This window comes from Mizuhopecten yessoensis, unplaced genomic scaffold (assembly GCF_002113885.1).
Source record: "Mizuhopecten yessoensis strain PY_sf001 unplaced genomic scaffold, ASM211388v2 scaffold10479, whole genome shotgun sequence".
In the NCBI taxonomy this organism is placed as follows: Eukaryota; Metazoa; Mollusca; class Bivalvia; order Pectinida; family Pectinidae; genus Mizuhopecten; species Mizuhopecten yessoensis.
Window position 1 is genome coordinate 178911 of NW_018408567.1, and position 20738 is coordinate 199648.

The following is a 20738-nucleotide window of genomic DNA, read 5'->3' on the forward strand; positions in this document are numbered from 1 at the left end:
GTTCTCCAAACCTTATACATTATGTTAGAGCTATGGGAAAAGGATTTCTCCAAACCTTATACATTATGTTAGAGCTATGGGAGGGGTGTTCTCCAAACCTTATACATTATGTTAGAGCTATGGGGAAAGGAGTTCTCCAAACCTTATACATTATGTTAGAGCTATGGGAAAAGGATTTCTCTAAACCTTCTACATTATGTTAGAGCTATGGGAGGGGTGTTCTCTAAACCTTCTACATTATGTTAGAGCTATGGGAGGGGTGTTCTCCAAACCTTATACATTATGCTAGAGCTATGGGAAAAGGAGTTCCCCAAACCTTATACATTATGTTAGAGCTATGGGAAAAGGTGTTCCCCAAACCTTATACATTTTGTTCGAGCTATGGGAGGGGTGTTCTCCAAACCTTATACATTATGTTAGAGCTATGGGAAAAGGATTTCTCCAAACCTTATACATTATGTTAGAGCTATGGGAAATGTGTTCTCCAAACCTTATACATTATGTTAGAGCTATGGGAAAAGGAGTTCTCCAAACCTTATACATTATGTTAGAGCTATGGGGAAAGGAGTTCCCCATACCTTATACATTATGTTAGAGCTATGGGTAAAGGATTTCTCCAAATCTTATCCATTATGCTAGAGCTATGGGAAAAGGAATTCTCCAAACCTTATACATTATGTTGGAGCTATGGGGAAAGGTGTTCTCCAAACCTTATACAATATGTTAGAGCTATGGGAAAGGTGTTCTCCAAACCTTATACATTATGTTAGAGCTAACGGGAAAGGAGTTCTCCAAACCTTATACATTATGTTAGAGCTATGGGAAAGGTGTCCTCCAAACCTTATACATTATGTTAGAGCTATGGGGAAAGGAGTTCTCCAAACCTTATAGATTATGTTAGAGCTATGGGGAAAGGAGTTCTCCAAACCTTATTCATTATGTTAGAGCTATGGGAAAGGAGTTCTCCAAACCTTATCCATTATGTTAGAGCTATGGGAAAAGGAATTCTCCAAACCTTATACATTATGTTGGAGCTATGGGTAAAGGTGTTCTCCAAACCTTATACATTAGGTTAGAGCTATGGGAAAGGCGTTCTCCAAACCTTATACATTATGTTAGAGCTATGGGAAAGGTGTTCTCCAAACCTTATACATTATGTTAGAGCTATTGGAAAGGAGTTCTCCCAAACCTTATACATTATGTTAGAGCTATGGGAAAGGTGTTCTCCAAACCTTATACATTATGTTAGAGCTATGGGAAAAGGATTTCTCCAAACCTTGTATATTATGTTAGAGCCATTGGGAAAGGATTTCTTCTTATAAAAATAATGACAAAATGTGAAGGATTTTTATGAAAGCATGCAGTGAAATATCTTCTTAAAGTAAGAATCATTCAGACAATTTAATGGCATTTAAGAGTACAGAAAGACTGTGACAGTAATGTTTAAAGGCAAGCTAACAGTACAGTCATCTTTGTGCATTTTATCATATTTTCTCTAAAAGGCTCTTACCAATAGCAGGACCCCCAAATTTCCAAATATTTCAGTTTTAGCTTCAAGAACTCAGCCATGTTTGTTACAAGAAAACATTGATATAATTGCAGGGGCAATTTCGAATAGAAAATTATCAAACCCTCCTCTAAATACATTGGGTTATTTTCATTGAAAATTTTGTCAGTGGCGGATGCATTAATGAAATCAACAAGCATGAACACATGTAAATACCTTTCGTTCAATATTCATGATAAACAATACAACACACAAAACACAATGAAAACAATAATCTTTTAACCCTTTCACCACTGTAGACCATAATGGACTCATCCCCATAAATGCATGGTAGAGTCTACTAAAGTTACCTAGGGGTGAAAGGGTGAAATGTTAAAAAACATTGTATTTGTTTAAAGATCTTAATTTTTTGTTTGTTCCTTAAGCTAGACTCATTCAGAAACGTATCACAACACCCTTGCCAATATTAAAGTGGCCTTTAACAGCAGGTTTGATATTAAAAATGCACTGACTTAACTTAGTGAAGCATTATCAATGACATGATGAACTTATAAATGATCAAGGTGTTCTCTCAAGAACTGATGAGAAATTTGGTTTGGTTTGTCTGCAGTTTTGCGTCCGTGTCGATGGATAATGATATGTAATTTAAGGGCCTGCACTTTAAACTGGCATCACACCGGGCTGCAACAAGCTGGACACGGTAACACGACATTCATTTTCCTCGTTATATTATAATAACAATAGTCCAGTCCTTATCGTCATCAATTTAAAGCTGAATGTCAAACAGGTCTACATTATAATAACAATAGTCCAGTCCTTATCGTCATCAACTTAAAGCTGAATGTCAAACAGGTCTACATTATAATAACAATAGTCCAGTCCTTATCGTCATCAACTTAAAGCTGAATGTCAAACAGGTCTACATTATAATAACAATAGTCCAGTCCTTATCGTCATCAACTTAAAGCTGAATGTCAAACAGGTCTACATTATAATAACAATAGTCCAGTCCTTATCGTCATCAACTTAAAGCTGAATGTCAAACAGGTCTACATTATAATAACAATAGTCCAGTCCTTATCGTCATCAACTTAAAGCTGAATGTCAAACAGGTCTACATTATAATAACAATAGTCCAGTCCTTATCGTCATCAACTTAAAGCTGAATGTCAAACAGGTCTACATTATAATAACAATAGTCCAGTCCTTATCGTCATCAACTTAAAGCTGAATGTCAAACAGGTCTACATTATAATAACAATAGTCCAGTCCTTATCGTCATCAACTTAAAGCTGAATGTCAAACAGGTCTACATTATAATAACAATAGTCCAGTCCTTATCGTCATCAACTTAAAGCTGAATGTCAAACAGGTCTACATTATAATAACAATAGTCCAGTCCTTATCGTCATCAACTTAAAGCTGAATGTCAAACAGGTCTACATTATAATAACAATAGTCCAGTCCTTATCGTCATCAACTTAAAGCTGAATGTCAAACAGGTCTACATTATAATAACAATAGTCCAGTCCTTATCGTCATCAACTTAAAGCTGAATGTCAAACAGGTCTACATTATAATAACAATAGTCCAGTCCTTATCGTCATCAACTTAAAGCTGAATGTCAAACAGGTCTACATTATAATAACAATAGTCCAGTCCTTATCGTCATCAACTTAAAGCTGAATGTCAAACAGGTCTACATTATAATAACAATAGTCCAGTCCTTATCGTCATCAACTTAAAGCTGAATGTCAAACAGGTCTACATTATAATAACAATAGTCCAGTCCTTATCGTCATCAACTTAAAGCTGAATGTCAAACAGGTCTACATTATAATAACAATAGTCCAGTCCTTATCGTCATCAACTTAAAGCTGAATGTCAAACAGGTCTACATTATAATAACAATAGTCCAGTCCTTATCGTCATCAACTTAAAGCTGAATGTCAAACAGGTCTACATTATAATAACAATAGTCCAGTCCTTATCGTCATCAACTTAAAGCTGAATGTCAAACAGGTCTACATTATAATAACAATAGTCCAGTCCTTATCGTCATCAACTTAAAGCTGAATGTCAAACAGGTCTACATTATAATAACAATAGTCCAGTCCTTATCGTCATCAACTTAAAGCTGAATGTCAAACAGGTCTACATTATAATAACAATAGTCCAGTCCTTATCGTCATCAACTTAAAGCTGAATGTCAAACAGGTCTACATTATAATAACAATAGTCCAGTCCTTATCGTCATCAACTTAAAGCTGAATGTCAAACAGGTCTACATTATAATAACAATAGTCCAGTCCTTATCGTCATCAACTTAAAGCTGAATGTCAAACAGGTCTACATTATAATAACAATAGTCCAGTCCTTATCGTCATCAACTTAAAGCTGAATGTCAAACAGGTCTACATTATAATAACAATAGTCCAGTCCTTATCGTCATCAACTTAAAGCTGAATGTCAAACAGGTCTACATTATAATAACAATAGTCCAGTCCTTATCGTCATCAACTTAAAGCTGAATGTCAAACAGGTCTACATTATAATAACAATAGTCCAGTCCTTATCGTCATCAACTTAAAGCTGAATGTCAAACAGGTCTACATTATAATAACAATAGTCCAGTCCTTATCGTCATCAACTTAAAGCTGAATGTCAAACAGGTCTACATTATAATAACAATAGTCCAGTCCTTATCGTCATCAACTTAAAGCTGAATGTCAAACAGGTCTACATTATAATAACAATAGTCCAGTCCTTATCGTCATCAACTTAAAGCTGAATGTCAAACAGGTCTACATTATAATAACAATAGTCCAGTCCTTATCGTCATCAACTTAAAGCTGAATGTCAAACAGGTCTACATTATAATAACAACAGTCCAGTCCTTATCGTCATCAACTTAAAGCTGAATGTCAAACAGGTCTACATTATAATAACAATAGTCCAGTCCTTATCGTCATCAACTTAAAGCTGAATGTCAAGCAGAGACCTGTAAGTACTGGTTTTAACGTCTTTAGTTTGTTTTTGTCAAGACACAGAACCCTGGCATCCACCTTCCTTGCACAGGTTTACGCTTAACAGACGATGAAGCTCCTCGTTAGACTTACCTTGAACTGAAATGGCTAGTTCTGCAGATGACATGCTACTGGTGGAAAACTCTTTGTCTTTGTCTTTTTTCGCTGCTTTCTGTGCTTTCCGTCGCTTTTTCTGGCTAGGATTATCTCCCCATAAATTGGTGCCGCCATATATGCTTGGAATATTTAGTAGAGCGATACCCTCGAGTCGCGGCCCGTTGGCCAGATCCAGGGAGTACCCATCACACTTTGGGGGTGAAAAAAGAAGACTTCAGGTAACTATTTCTTCCTACATTTACACCAAAAGAACCAACAGAAATTGCCTGGTTTGTTATGATATTCTGTTAAAGTGATTTTTCAAAAACTGTCAAATGTAAAAAGTTTAATGTCTTTGCTTAAGACAGGAGATGTCAAATTAATCAGAAATCAAATCAGACAGGTTTCACTGTATACATTTGAATTAATTAAAAATACATTTCAAGAACTGAAATTTAACTAATTCATTATATCTTTAACTGATCTTATAGCAGTTAAAAGAAATTTGATAAAACCATGTGTAATAAATTTCAGATATTTTACTTCCAATGCGATTTCCTAAATTAATATTATACAACTCACCATAATATCTATATCTTCATGAAGATGCTTGCAGGTTGCTGCAAATGTTTCGGACGTTCCAAATTCAAAGTACCACAGTTTATTTTTCATCCTGGAACAAATACGAAATCATGATTGAGGGGAGGCAACTCTTACTTCCAACCCATTCACTGGCTAGCACATCCCTGAATTCTAGGATTTGCACAAGTAAACAGTATGTGTTGATTGGCTGAAAGTGTTATGGGTATCTGTGTTGATTGGCTGAAAGTGTTATGGGTATCTGTGTTGATTGGCTGAAAGTGTTAGGGGTATCAGTGATTTTCTTTGAGGTTTTATTCAGTCTCTGATTCATTATAAACAATTTAACCACAGCTAGTAGTATTACCTGATGGTTTGTAATTTTGACAGATTATCCAATTCCTACTCGAGATATAAATTTTATACACGGCACTGATATCTGATAAAATACTGTACAATATAAACCATTGGTGAATTCCTTACGGTTTTTCTTTTACTTCCTATTTTCTTGATATGAACTAGACTACTCGTACATTTGAACTTTTACAGTGTTCCCCCACAACCCCCTAATGAGTATTTTCATCTTAAAAAACCCCAAACGGTTCCACCATTTTTCAATAACTGTCCCATATAACTAAGTACCTTGGCGTAAAGAATCTTGAAAATCAAGGTGAAGCATATAAACCGAGTACTTTTCATGTCTTACAGTATCTGGGTTATATGTAGTATCACATGCAGCAGCTCTGATATATTTTTTCATCTTTGAAGATAGTCTACACAGAATTTTGAAGCATGAAACTTGGTCCAGCAAAGCAATCCAAGATGGCAGCTTATTGTGTTTGAAGTATGAAGATTTGAGAATTTGAGAAAAAAAAAAAAAAAAAAAAAAAAAAAAAAAAAAAANATAAGACTGTACAGTTTTCCTAGCTTTGTTGTACTTAAGATTTGTCATCAGCAATAGACTTTACTGTTACTTGAAAGCTTTATGGGTTTTCTTTCACAAAAATAGGTTCCGCCAGACAAGCCATGTGTCATTATATAATAAGCCCGGTATATCATTTCCCCTCATTTCTAATCACTACCCGAGAATTCTTGCTCGGCTTCCACAGATAACACAGCTATAAGCACAAACCTCTCTGTACAAGCTTACCTGCTATTAAATTTTTCAGGATGCCTCTCACGCATTACATGGAATCTATGACAAATGGATGCATCCTGAAAGAAAGATAAATTTCCCATTAATTCATGATCAGGTAAGCAGACTGGCAGAGTGATACATGCTCTGGCCTCCCACACACAAGGCTGGAGTTAATCCCCAGAGTCATTGTTGCATGGATTTTCAGAGAAAGTCATTTTTCTCCTACCAAGGCCTAAAACCATAATACTTGTGTTTACCCTACATGCCAATATAAGTCATTAATAGTATTTATTTCTCATTTAGATTTAACCGAGATTATAAAGCACAGGAAAAATGACTTTTACATTCCTACCTTCAACATGTGGGCAGTAAACTTAAGGGTTGGTTGGGTGTGTGGAAAAACAGTGTTATCATTTTAGAATCCACTAACCCATGAATGTCTGCACTGAAATATTCAAGTGAGGTGAAACTTTGTAAAAATAACCCTTTGAGAGCACCTTCCCATCAACATCAACATGACTCTGCCACACATACAGGCATACACACCTGGAGGTATTAGCCAGGTGGCATAGGACTAGAAGTTAGTGCTTGACAAGGTAGCACTTCCATTTTTCTCTCATGGTATTGACAGTATTCATTGTATAAACTGTATATCTATGTATTGTAAAGCACCATATTCTTGCTAGAGCTGAGGGTGCTTTATCAATGTTGTGTGAAAATATTGATTAATGACATTTGAAAAATATGCAACAGATGTTTTCCCCCACATGTGAAGGTGACGAGATACTTACTACACCTATGGAAAAGTAATTGTTGATAATGTTGTATGGAATGGGGTCGCCCTCCTCCTCCTCCCCCTCCTCCGGCTTGCTGAACTCTATCTGCCAGCGGTCCATCATCACCGAGGTACCATGCTCGATCCTCTGGAGGACCTTGATCAGGTTTTCACCCTCGTAACCTACCAACATCAAAACAACATTCATCAAGTCTACCAACATCAAAACAACATTCATCAAGTCTAGCAACATCAAAATAACATTCATCAAGTCTAGCAACATGCTAAAAGACATTCCAAAGACATAGTGCTAGTGTTCCCACGTGTTTGGTGCCTTTAAGTTTCCTGAAATGCTTGTTGTTTTATTCTATTCATGTGGTGTGCTTATTTTAACATTTTGAAACTCACCGCCACCCCAGTGTAGACAGCGGGCGAGGTCATTGCCTGTCCCCAGGGGAAGCACAGCCACAGGAGGTCGCTCTTTGTAGTTCAGCTTATCTGTCGAGATGAATCATAAGATCACATAAAATACTGGCCAAAGGGAGCTAACTCTTATATAGTACAAAAGTAAGAAATGCCTCATTGTAACAGCAGGGACTGAGATCTGGGACTGGGAGGGTGGGGTTTTAAAATATTTGGGACTGGGTTCCTCATGATCAACAACTAGATTTGTTAACTTTTTTATTGTCCAGTCTTTCCTATCCAATCATATGCACCATTTCAGGGAATTGTTTATCTTGTCTGGTGACTATAGCGTGTTGGTCCCATGGTGGTGTCAGTAAAACTATTAACTTAGACAAACAAGGTTACCGCGAGCGGTATATAATACGCCCGTCACACATTGAATGAGCAGTTGTTTGTATGATTGAAATATATGAAGTATTTGTGAGTAATTGATATTAAAAGAGAAATCATTCAACATAACTGGTAGATCAATGAGTGCAATACAACATCATGGAACGCATGCATCGCATTAATGAAACCAAGGGGAATAACTCCAATAATTACGGTCGAATAATGGAGGTTATCGAACTTGTCCGAGGTTTCATGGTAATTAACCTTGTTGTGAAGTTTGAAGTTAATCCGTTAATAATTACTCGAGATATCGAGCGGACACTGTTACGGCAAGTCTATAAAGGGGCAAAACTCCACAAATTATGGTCGGATAATGGCGGTTATGGAACTTGTGCGAGCTTTCATGGTAATTAACCTTGTTGTGAAGTTTGAAGTTAATCCGTTAATAATTACTCGAGATATCGAGCGGACACTGTTTCGGCAAGTCCATAAAGGGGCATAACTCCACAAATTATGGTCGGATAATGGCGGTTATCGAACTTGTCCGAGGTTTCATGGTAATTAACCTTGTTGTGAAGTTTGAAGTTAATCCGTTAATAATTACTCGAGATATCGAGCGGACATCGTTTGCCCGCCCGCCCGCCCGCCCGCCCGCTCATGTGATAACATAATACGTCCCCGTCTTCGACGGGCGTATAAAAACCGACTGTCTTTACTCTTCAAATTATCGAAAACATGTTTATGTTGTTACCAAAACATCCTCCATCACAAATTTTGAATATATTGACCCTATCTATGGTTGGTCAGTCAATTTTCAGTCTGATCTACACCTATATAATGTTTGCACACTTACCCATGGCCTCTATAAGCCAGCCGACAGAGCCGTCTCCTCCACAAACCAAAATCCGCACTCCCGGCACATCCTTGAAGAACTGTAACCTACATATGTAACGTAATTAGTATAAATCTTTTACTTTTCGCTGTAAAATAGGTCTATTTAAATCTGGATACTCTAGCTCCACAACAATTCTAGAATCACTGTTCCTTTTTTTTTTTTTTTTTTTCTCTCCATTTACCCAGTAATGAAAGACAATTTATCAGACAAAATCCTTCTGTTTCTGTTCTGTTAGATATTTTTATTTGTAAGTTTTCATGCGTTTTACATAAAACATAATAAAGTCACCCCTGTTTTGTTGTCCTGGATCCACTTCAGCACATTTGTAAGTGAATTTTAATGTTTAGCTAGAGTCTTTCCTCCATCAAAAAAGAAAAATAATAGATATGAAATCGTTACAATGAAAATCAGGTGTAACCATGACTTACCCCGGCATTGGGCCTTGTTTTATCATGTCGTGTACTTGGCGCGGATTCAACAGGTACTGCATTTTTCGTAAAATCCTGTAATGTAGAACACGTTAAGCAAACTTTACACGAGGCAATTGGGTTACAAACTTTACACGAGGCAAGGGTTAACACCAGGGTGACAAACTTTACACGGGGCAAGGGTTAACACCAGGGTGACAAACTTTACACGAGGCAAGGGTTAACACCAGGGTGACAAACTTTACACGAGGCAAGGGTTTACACCAGGGTGACAAACTTTACACGAGGCAAGGGTTAACACCAGGGTGACAAACTTTACACGAGGCAAGGGTTAACACCAGGGTGACAAACTTTACACGAGGCAAGGGTTAACACCAGGGTGACAAACTTTACACGAGGCAAGGGTTAACACCAGGGTGACAAACTTTACACGAGGCAAGGGTTAACACCAGGGTGACAAACTTTACACGAGGCAAGGGTTAACACCAGGGTGACAAACTTTACACGAGGCAAGGGTTAACACCAGGGTGACAAACTTTACACGAGGCAAGGGTTAACACCAGGGTGACCCAGCTAAATACTTTATGTTGATTGTGTAACAACTCTAGGACTGATCTACATCAAATGAAAAAAATAATCCTAACAAATTATTATACTGTGAAGATGCTCTGGGGCTCAAACCTTAAAACAATTGCATCTTAAAATCTTTAATTACAAAATTCATATTACGGATTCAAGACATCATGACATTTTTTTTTTTTTAATTATTCAATTTGAAAAATCGAATTTCAATTTCATAGAGAAAGCGTGACTTACTTGGTACCCTGCTTGCCCCCACTTTTGGGGTTGATGAACACTAGGACAGGATGACTACCTTGGACAGGTGTAACTTGAAATGAGTTTTGACCCTGCAATAGATTTACAAATCTCCTGTACAGACTGCGTACAGCTGGAGTCTACACATTTTTATAGCAGGATCAAGAAAATCAGAAAAGTAAAGAAACACTGTTCACATGCAAGTTTTACAAATCCCCTAGAACTTCTACTATCACCAATTAATACAATTATTCTGTGGTTAAGAATTATGTGTCAGCAGATATACAAAACAGAATAGCAATTGATTCACGTACAAATCTCTTATGAAGCAATGATGAAATAAAAATAAAAATCACAGCTTTATAGGGACTTTTTTTTTACTTTTTTTTATGTCAAGTATTCTAAACGTATCATTTATAAACCACAGCCTGTATATAACATATGACTATAGTAACCCGATACAAAAAGATTGCTGGAGGTTTTTCATTATTATCATAAACACTGACTGTTCCTTTGAAGAAAGTCATTTAACTGATTTTTATTCATTTTTTTTGACAACAACGGCTGTGTAGAGTTATGTCATGAAGAATGTTTTTACCGGCGTGGTACCAGACACGTCGAATGTTGTGGAGTTTGTCCGCGTCACTCCTTTCTTGTCTGTCTTCCCTCCCGCTGACCCCGCCCTTTGTCGTTCCTGTATTAAGGAAAATGATTATACATGTATATCAAAGTCCCACCTGTCTATAAGACCACCAAGGGAAAAAGGAAAAAATGTTTTAATATACATGTGGTCCTGTTGGAAAGGTATATAATGAGAGGGGTTCAGGTGTATTTGTAGCCAGTTTTTATAGAATCCTGTGGCAGTTACAGAACAAAAACATTTATAACAATCACTAAGGGACATAACTCTACAGTACAATAAATTTATAACCAACAACAATTGATCTAAAATTGTTTCTATAAGCAAAATTATAAAAGAAAATCATAACAAAAATCACAATTCTGACTCCACTATAATCCTGTGGTAGAATTTTTCTTACATTAAGAGGTGGTGTTTGATTGTATCTTACCAATAAGACATGTAATGGTGGGTGGTAATAATAATGATAATAATTCGAGGTTCTTTAATTATACCGCTTTATCACAACCTAGTTCATAGGTCGTCTCAAAGCGGTTCACAAATTATTATCTGTGGTTATAGGGCCTTTGCACCCAGCCAATATCTTTCTTTACTCTCTGGGGAGCATACAGCCGGAGCTGCCATTTCGGCGCTAACAGCTAGCATTCAACAATTCTAGCGCTGCCTAACCACGTACTCATTTACAGCTGAGTAGACTGGAACAAGTGTAGTAAAGTATCTTGCTCAAAGATACAACATCATGCCGTGACTCGAACCCGCAACCCTTCGGTCACGAGCCCAGCATCCTACCACTAGACTAACGTGCCTCCTAGAACATATCTTACCAGAAAGACATATAGAGGTGGGTGGTAGAACGTATCTTACCAGTAAGACATATAGAGGTGGGTGGTAGAATGTATCTTACCAGTACAGCAGGACATATAGAGGTGGGTGGTAGAATGTATCTTACCAGTAAGACATATAGAGATTGGTGGTAGAATGTATCTTACCAGTAAGACATATAGAGGTGGGTGGTAGAATGTATCTTACCAGTAAGACATATAGAGGTGGGTGGTAGAATGTATCTTACCAGTAAGACATATAGAGGTGGGTGGTAGAATGTATCTTACCAGTAAGACATATAGAGGTGGGTGGTAGAATGTATCTTACCAGTAAGACATATAGAGGTGGGTGGTAGAATGTATCTTACCAGTAAGACATATAGAGGTGGGTGGTAGAATGTATCTTACCAGTAAGACATATAGAGGTGGGTGGTAGAATGTATCTTACCAGTAAGACATATAGAGGTGGGTGGTAGAATGTATCTTACCAGTAAGACATATAGAGGTGGGTGGTAGAATGTATCTTACCAGTAAGACATATAGAGGTGGGTGGTAGAATGTATCTTACCAGTAAGACATATAGAGGTGGGTGGTAGAATGTATCTTACCAGTAAGACATATAGAGGTGGGTGGTAGAATGTATCTTACCAGTAAGACATATAGAGGTGGGTGGTAGAATGTATCTTACCAGTAAGACATATAGAGGTGGGTGGTAGAATGTATCTTACCAGTAAGACATATAGAGGTGGGTGGTAGAATGTATCTTACCAGTAAGACATATAGAGGTGGGTGGTAGAATGTATCTTACCAGTAAGACATATAGAGGTGGGTGGTAGAATGTATCTTACCAGTACAGCAGGACATATAGAGGTGGGTGGTAGAATGTATCTTACCAGTAAGACATATAGAGGTGGGTGGTAGAATGTATCTTACCAGTACAGCAGGACATATAGAGGTGGGTGGTAGAATGTGGTCCCTCATAATTCCAAGGTCACATTCAGGCTTTACTTGTGATGCACATTTGTTATGTAACTGAAAATCATACAAAATATTATTAACAACTGAGAACTTAAATTGATTAAATCTGCCAAGAGATAATATTTTTCTCCAAATCTTACAGGGGTCAACGATGATACCTTGGCATGCCAGGCATTTACTATTGTTGTCTTTGCTTAGATTTCATAGTTGTTCATGATATATTGCACATTTTTCTGTGCTTTTAATTTAAATGTCATGTATTCTTTTAAGGTTGAGGGTCCCAGCACTCTGTGTTGTATCTCTAACAAAAAAGAGTTCCAATTTGGCCAGCATTTTGTCCTACTTGAAGTATACGTAGTTAGACACAAAAGCAATATATTTATCATGTTTTTCATTTCCGAAAAACATGGTAAGTAATACTTAACTACATTGTAACTTTATACATTTATTTACATAATATTTTCATTTTTTCTTATTACCTAAAATGCCTACAACCCACAATCGACTTTTTGTAGATAAAGAAGAAATAACATAAATTTAATAGAGAAATCAATGGACCTATTTAATTCAGGCTGGAGAATTTTAACAGAAAAGAGAATGAAATGGTGGAGAGAAATAACTGATCATGCTTACCGTTGTGTGACACCAGCGACAGTGAAGGCCCGTAACACCATTTTTTACAGACTTACGACACTTGTCACATTTTCCGGAACAGTTGCCCTCAACCCAATGGTGGGTCATAGCCTGAAAGTAACAAAACAATACGAAATCAACGCATCAGCATTATGTTAAAATATATATAAAGATATAGTCTGAAAATCAACAAACTAATTTTAAAGATGAAAAAAAAGTTCACCTTACTGTAAATATTTTAACACAAGTAACTGTAGGCATGTTATAATTCCCAATATAAAACAAGACATCATATTTTGGATTAAAGATAGAAACCGATCAAAGACAGAAACCAGCCATCAGGTGAAGAATCAGATATAGAAACCAGACATCAGGTGAAGGATCAGATATAGAAACCAGCCATCAGGTGAAGAATCAAATATAGAAATCAGCCATCAGGTGAAGGATCAGTTATAGAAACCAGCCATCAGGTAGAGAATCAAATATAGAAACTAGCCATCAGGTGAAGGTTTAGTTATAGAAACCAGCCATCAGGTAAAAAATCAGATATAGAAACTAGTCATCAGGTGAAGAATCAAATATAGAAACCAGCTATCAGGTGAAGAATCAGATATAGAAACTAGCCATCAGGTGAAGAATCAGATATAGAAACCAGCCATCAGGTGAAGAATCAGATATAGAAACCAGCCATCAGATGAAGAATCAGATATAGAAACTAGCCATCAGGTAAAGAATCAAATATAGAAACCAGCCATCAGGTGAAGGATCAGTTATAGAAACCAGCCATCAGGTGAAGAATCAAAAATAGAAACCAACCATCAGGTGAAGGTTCAGTTATAGAAACCAGCCATCAGGTAAAAAATCTGATATAGAAACTAGTCATCAGGTGAAGAATCAAATATAGAAACCAGCCATCAGGTGAAGAATCAGATATAGAAACCAGCCATCAGGTGAAGGATCAGATATAGAAACTAGCCATCAGATGAAGGAGACATAAACCAGCCATAGGGCCTGTAAAGGATAAGAAACAGAAACTAGAAATCAGATTAAGAAACAAAGGTAGAATCTTGAGCCATCAGGTGAAAGATCCAAAACAGAAACCAGCCATCAGGTGACAGATCCAAAACAGAAACCAGCCATCAGGTGACAGATCAAAAACAGAAACCAGCCATCAGGTAAAGGATCCAAAACAGAAACCAGCCTTCAGGTAATATCTCCAAAACAGAAACCAGCCATCAGGTGAAGGCCGATCCAAAACAGAAACCAGACATCAGGTGACAGATCAAAAACAGAAACCAGCCATCAGGTGACAGATCAAAAACAGAAACCAGGCATCAGGTAAAGGATCCAAAATAGAAACCAGCCTTCAGGTAATATCTCCAAAACAGAAACCAGCCATCAGGTGAAGGCCGATCCAAAACAGAAACCAGCCATCAGGTGAAGGATCCAAAACAGAAACCAGCCATCAGGTGACAGATCCAAAAAAGAAACCAGCGATCAGGTGAAGGATCCAAAACAGAAACCAGCCATCAGGTGAAGGATCCAAAACAGAAACCAGCCATCAGGAGAAGGATCCAAAACAGAAACCAGCCATCAGGTGACAGATCCGAAACAGAAACCAGCCATCAGGTGAAGGATCCAAAACAGAAACCAGTCATCAGGTGACAGATCCAAAACAGAAACCAGCCATCAGGTGACAGATCCAAAATAGAAACTAGGCATCAGGTGACAGATCCAAAACAGACCCAGCCATCAGGTGAAGGATCCAAAACAGAAACCAGCCATCAGGTGAAGGATCCAAAACAGAAACCAGCCATCAGGTGAAGGATCCAAAGAAACTTTAAAAAAAACTATCAATAGAATATATGCACCAGAAACATATTATAGAATTTATGTATAAGAACACACATATACTCAAAGGAAATAAAGTTACTAGTATAATAGAACAAAACTTACCAGAACATGGGAATTGGAATGTTGGTACAAGAAAATAGGAATATAATATTGTTACTAGAAAATAGAAATTAGAATGCGCTAGTAGAAATAGAAATTAAAATGTTAATAATAGAAAAGAGGAATAGGAATGTTGATATTAGAAAACAGAATTATAAATATCAATACTAGAAAATAAGAATGAAAATGCTGATACATACTAGGAATTAGAACTAGATAGATATCAGATCATCTAAATCAGATGGAATGGAAAGTAAATACTAGAATATGGGAAATAAAAATGTGAAGACAACTATAAACATCTATAACATGAAGACCAGAAAAAAGTAGTACATTTTTGTATATCTGGGTACTAGAATATAATCGTTCTAGTATTAATTGGTCTATTAATGATGACACAAGTTTGGTACAAGAACATACGAGACAAAAAGACAAAAGTAAAAATCCCATCCAAAGTTCAAAATGACATTAAAATGTTCACCACTTTTCAGAAATATGTTTTGTGACAAGTATACACAGTAAAGGTTTTGTAAAAAGCTTGAGCTAAAGATTGAGGAAAAAAAGAATACAGAGAATCATACAAAAGTAATGAAAGATTTGCTTAAGGAGTAAAAAGAGAAGAAATTGAAAAGCACAATGACTTGCAAATTACAAAAATGTCCTTAAAGTCTGTTAATCCGTTTTTTTGCTAAATCTTGTTTGGTACACAACATTTTTTTCTGGTTACTTAATTATTTACCAATTTTTTGGGACTTATTATATTAATTTTGAATCTCTAAAAGAAAATTTTGATCTATTTATCACAGAATCTTAACATAACATTAATTTTGTTGGAGGACATCTAAAGAAAACACTGAAGACACAGATTTATTATTAATACAAGCTGTATCGAAACTACATTCGCTTGCAGAAAACGTCGAAGGCATAAATATTACTACATGGTTAAACTAAAATTTCTGCATTAATTTGCTCTTGAATTTTTAATTCTATAATAAATAAACCAGCAAATTGAGGTAAAAAGCTGATGTTGAAAATTCACTGAATCAATCCAATTTTTTGATCCAGGAGTAGAGCCAACGCCGTTATTGTAGTTCAGGTTCGGTAGTTTCCGTTATCCCTTGCCTGGATACCAACCAGTATGCAGGGCGATTGAAGAATAGGAAAATAAGCGTAGGAGTCAATCGCAACAAGCTCAGGATAAGTTGAATCTTATTTATTGGGTATGTCTACCGGTTTCGCCCGAACAGTGGGCTTCTTCAGGAGTTTTTTGATTTTGTGTAAATTAAGCTTTCTTGTAGGAACTAATTTCCAGACTGTGCATATTTGCAAGGGAAGACATTTTAAGCTATAAGCATAGTATCTGGGTGTATCTACATGTCTGCAACGTGACTCTTTTTTTGTTTTAGATTATCGCAGAATTTTAAATCACTTCTAAAGCCTTATCTGGGCACATCTGAAGTTGTTTTCGACATCACTTACTTGATAACTGAAATTTTATGAAAAAGTATTAAGATATATGTCAATAAAAGAAAAATGTTCATGCATTGCTAAATTGAATGACAATAACTTTAAATAATGAATATACAAACACATCAAGTCTATGATAACCAGCAAAAATAATAGTATTAAAATCACAAGCATTCAACAGAAGCGCAAAATAATATAGGCATTATCTATTGCTTCCTTGCGGTTTGTATAAGAGGGCAGATGTCGTGTCTATCCTATCTTAAATACCACAAGGAGACCTTAACATATAAACCTCTTTTATACAATGTAGCGTAAAGTTGGAAAAGAACGATAGTCGGAAATAAAATGAAATGAAATGCAAGACAAATAGCACTGAAAAAAAGAAGAACGTAAAAAATAATTAGATGTATCCAAAGTAGAAAAGAGCCAGGAAGTTCTTGTCCATTTGAAGCATTTAACGACAAGAATGGATTGTCCAACTACCATTAACTATACCTTACAACAGCCCCTGTGGTGTCAGTAAATTTGTTAAAATTCTTAAAAGTGATATCTTATGAACATAACAATACCTATAGCGATTGAATACATGTTGACAAATTTCCCTACAGAACAGAAGTATTTTTCCCTTCAATTGTTTAACAAATTCTGATCATTTCTTCCACATAAAATTTATAAGAGTTACTTACCTTATACAAAGTTTTGTATATAAGAAATTTTTCGCTTTAGATCTAAGAACTTGAGTACTCATGTCCTCTTCCATAACATAAGCATAATTAATTAATGATATAATACAGGTATTAAATTATGTAAATAGACTTGAAATTACATAAATTCACATCATTATAAATCAAAACTGGTCAACAATGTAAATATGACCTGTCATTGTTTTGAACAAGAGCTTTTTCAGTGACCACACCCCATTGACAATGACCTTGTTAGTGACCACATCCCTTGACAATGACCTATATAATGACCACACCCCTTGACAATGACCTTGTCAGTGACCACATCCCTTGACAACGACCTAGTCGTTGACCACACCCCTTGACAATGGCCTAGTCAGTGACCACACCCCATTACCACAACCATGCCAGTTACCACACCCCTTGACAATGACCTAGTCATTGACCACACCCTTTGACATCAACCTAGTCATTGACCACACCCCTTGACAATGACCTAGTCATTGACCACACCCTTTGACATCGACCTCGTCAGTGACCACACCCCTTAACAATGACCTCGTCAGTGACCATGCACACCCCTTGACAATGACCTTGTCAGTGACCACACCCCTTGACAATGACCTAGTCCATGCTGCTCACCATTACCATGACCTTGCCTGTGACAACACCCAATGATAAGGACCTTTGTGACCGCAGCCCATTACGACGACCTTGGCTGAATACTAAACATATTACAAGTACTTTAGCCTACAACCATTATCTAGAATAAGTACGGCTATCATTACAGTTACAATAGAAAAAGAAAATGTAAATAGATGATACTAAATGAAATAATTTCAAACTATTTTTTCAAAGTCTAATTTTAAGGAAACCGTTTCCGATCTTTTCTGCCAACTTTTTTGGGCTATAGTTATACTACCAACACCAAATCAGTGCATGTATTTGTGAATTGTGTGCAGATAATAATAGAGAACTCCTCTCCTGCCATTACTCAACTAAATGGGTTTGAGGCTACAGTTATGACTATGTAGTGACGTAGATACATCTCAACTCCATTAAATCTGGGTTTGAGGCTTCAGTTACACCAGTGACCTTATTAGAGGTATATCTACATGTACAATGCCCCTCCAGTCTCCTTAATTCCTCCACTAAATCAGTATCTGGGTTAGAGGCTATAGTTAAGACTAGAGGTGTAGCCCCAGGTTATACCTCTGCTCTGCCCTTCCGTCTCCTTTGGGTTTGAGGCTATAGTTAAGACTAGAGGTGTAGCCCGAGGTTATACCTCTGTTCTGCCCTTCCGTCTCCTTTGGGTTTGAGGCCACAGTTAAGACTAAAGGTGTAGCCCCAGGTTATACCTCTGCTCTGCCCTTCCATCTCATTTGGGTTTGAGGCTACAGTTAAGTCTACAGACGTTATGTGAGGTAACTACCCTACCCTTCTGGTCTAATTGATTACTCCACTAACTTGTTTTTGGGTCCAAGGCTACAGTTAAAGCAAGAGATGTTAATATAAGTGAAGTACATCTTTATTGTCCCTCTGGACTCATCACTTACTACACTAAATCTTTAACTGGATTAGAGGCTAAAGTTAAGACTATAGTGATGTTACAATATACACATCTAGACTGCTGCTCTGGTTTCATTAATTACTGTACTAACTATATGTATCTATATAAATTGGAGGCTTCAGTTAATCTAGAGATATGTTAGATTATATACTACATAGGTGTATCTACACTGCCCCTCCTGTCCAATTAACAATTCCACTTAATCTATGGGTTTGAGGCTACAATTATAGGACTAGTTGTAATTGCATAAGGTTCATCTAAACTGCCTTTTTGGTCTCATATATAACTACTATACCAAATCCTTATCTGGGTTTGAGGCTACAGTTAAGCCTAAAGTCCCACTAAATATTCTACTAATTCTGTATTTGGGTTCGAGGTTACAGTTAAGACTTAAGTCCCACTAAATGTACCACTGATTCTGTATTTGGGTTCGAGGCTACAGTTAAGACTTAAGTCCCACTTAAGATTCCACTAACTCTGTATCTCCAGGGTTCGAGGCTACTGAGTTAGGACTAGTAACGTTAAGTATGGTATATTTTAAATGCCCCTCCGGACCACTATCTCTGTATCTGGGTTCGAGGCTACAGCCAGGACTAGTGACTAGTTAAGACTTAAGTCCCACTTAAGATTCCACTAACTCTGTATCTCCAGGGTTCGAGGCTACCGAGTTAGGACTAGTAACGTTAAGTATGGTATATTTGAAATGCCCCTCCGGACCACTATCTCTGTATCTGGGTTCGAGGCTACAGCCAGGACTAGTGACATAAGTATGGTATATTTTAACTGCCCTTCCGGGTCACTAGCTTTGTAACTGGGTTTGAGGCTACAGTTAGGACTAGTGACATAGGTATGGTATATTTTAACTGCCCCTCCGGACCACTACCTCTGTATCTGGGTTCGAGGCTACAGTTAGGACTAGTGACATAGCTAGGTATGGTATATTTTAACTACCCCACCGAACCACTAACTCTGTATCTGGGTTTGAGACTACCAAGTTAGAACTAGTAACATTAAGTATGGTATATTTTAACTGCCCCTCTGGTCCACAAACTCTGTACCTGGGTTCGAGGCTACAGCCAGGACTAGTGACATATATAGGTATGGTATATTTTAACTGCCCCTCCGAACCACTAACTCTGTATCTGGGTTTGAGACTACCAAGTTAGAACTGGTAACATTAAGTATGGTATATTTTAACTGCCCCTCTGGTCCACTAACTCTGTATCTGGGTTCGAGGCTACAGTTAGGACTAGTGACATTTATATACATGTATGCTGTTTTAACGTGTATACTGTGAGCCACAACAACATGCTTGTCAAAAGAGGTAGATAAAATGGCATCAACACAAAAATCTACGAGGTTTAAATCGTCATACCTCCGGCTCCCCCTGCATTTCATGAAAGTAAAATATCACACAGCCAACGTCAATAACTTTAAAACACAAAACCGCATGTCCTTTAGATGTTTTTACCATCACCAATTCTGTTTTAATGTTTAAGATAGGTTTAATATTTTTTTTCCTTTGTTTAAAAGGTCGTGTCTGGCAAAATCAGTTTTAAAATTGTTTATTATAAAGTAAGGAATATATTACTTGTGAAATGAAGGTCAATGTTATAACTTTAAAGAAAAAAACAAAAATGGTCAATGAATAAATCAAAATTGGATAACATTCCCACAGTATTTATCTTCCAGAAAATATCTTTAATTTTTATCCAAACTAAAATTAAATTTGGGATGAAAGTTTCGAGTATTGTTTGGTCTACTGTGTTACAGTCGACATAAATTTCATTCGGAAAATCAGTTTAAATATCTATTTCTGACAATGAACAGAAAATGTTCAAGCCTGAAATACCTACAGAGAAAGAAGAACATGTTCATGTTTAAGAAATAGAGTTTTGTGTTTATAGAATTAATTAAGCACACAAATATTGCCACAAG

At 36.8% G+C, this 20738-nt stretch overlaps 1 protein-coding gene across 10 annotated transcripts in view; it reads right to left on the minus strand.

The window, feature by feature from the left end:
* The window catches only part of LOC110460777 (diacylglycerol kinase beta-like), a 143876-nt gene that overhangs the window by 14927 nt on the left and 108211 nt on the right, over nt 1-20738 (minus strand). For 9 of the 10 annotated variants that reach the window (XM_021513900.1, XM_021513899.1, XM_021513903.1 and 6 more), the window contains 12 exons: nt 20176-20187; nt 13128-13238; nt 12450-12548; nt 10654-10749; nt 10056-10147; nt 9240-9314; nt 8770-8855; nt 7530-7619; nt 7138-7304; nt 6359-6423; nt 5212-5302; nt 4627-4840 (listed from right to left, as the gene is read on the minus strand). In XM_021513900.1, coding sequence (XP_021369575.1) covers nt 4627-4840; nt 5212-5302; nt 6359-6423; nt 7138-7304; nt 7530-7619; nt 8770-8855; nt 9240-9314; nt 10056-10147; nt 10654-10749; nt 12450-12548; nt 13128-13238; nt 20176-20187 — 1198 coding nt within the window. The remainder of the gene's footprint in view (nt 1-4626; nt 4841-5211; nt 5303-6358; nt 6424-7137; nt 7305-7529; nt 7620-8769; nt 8856-9239; nt 9315-10055; nt 10148-10653; nt 10750-12449; nt 12549-13127; nt 13239-20175; nt 20188-20738) is intronic. The other variant, XM_021513905.1, reaches the window with a different exon arrangement.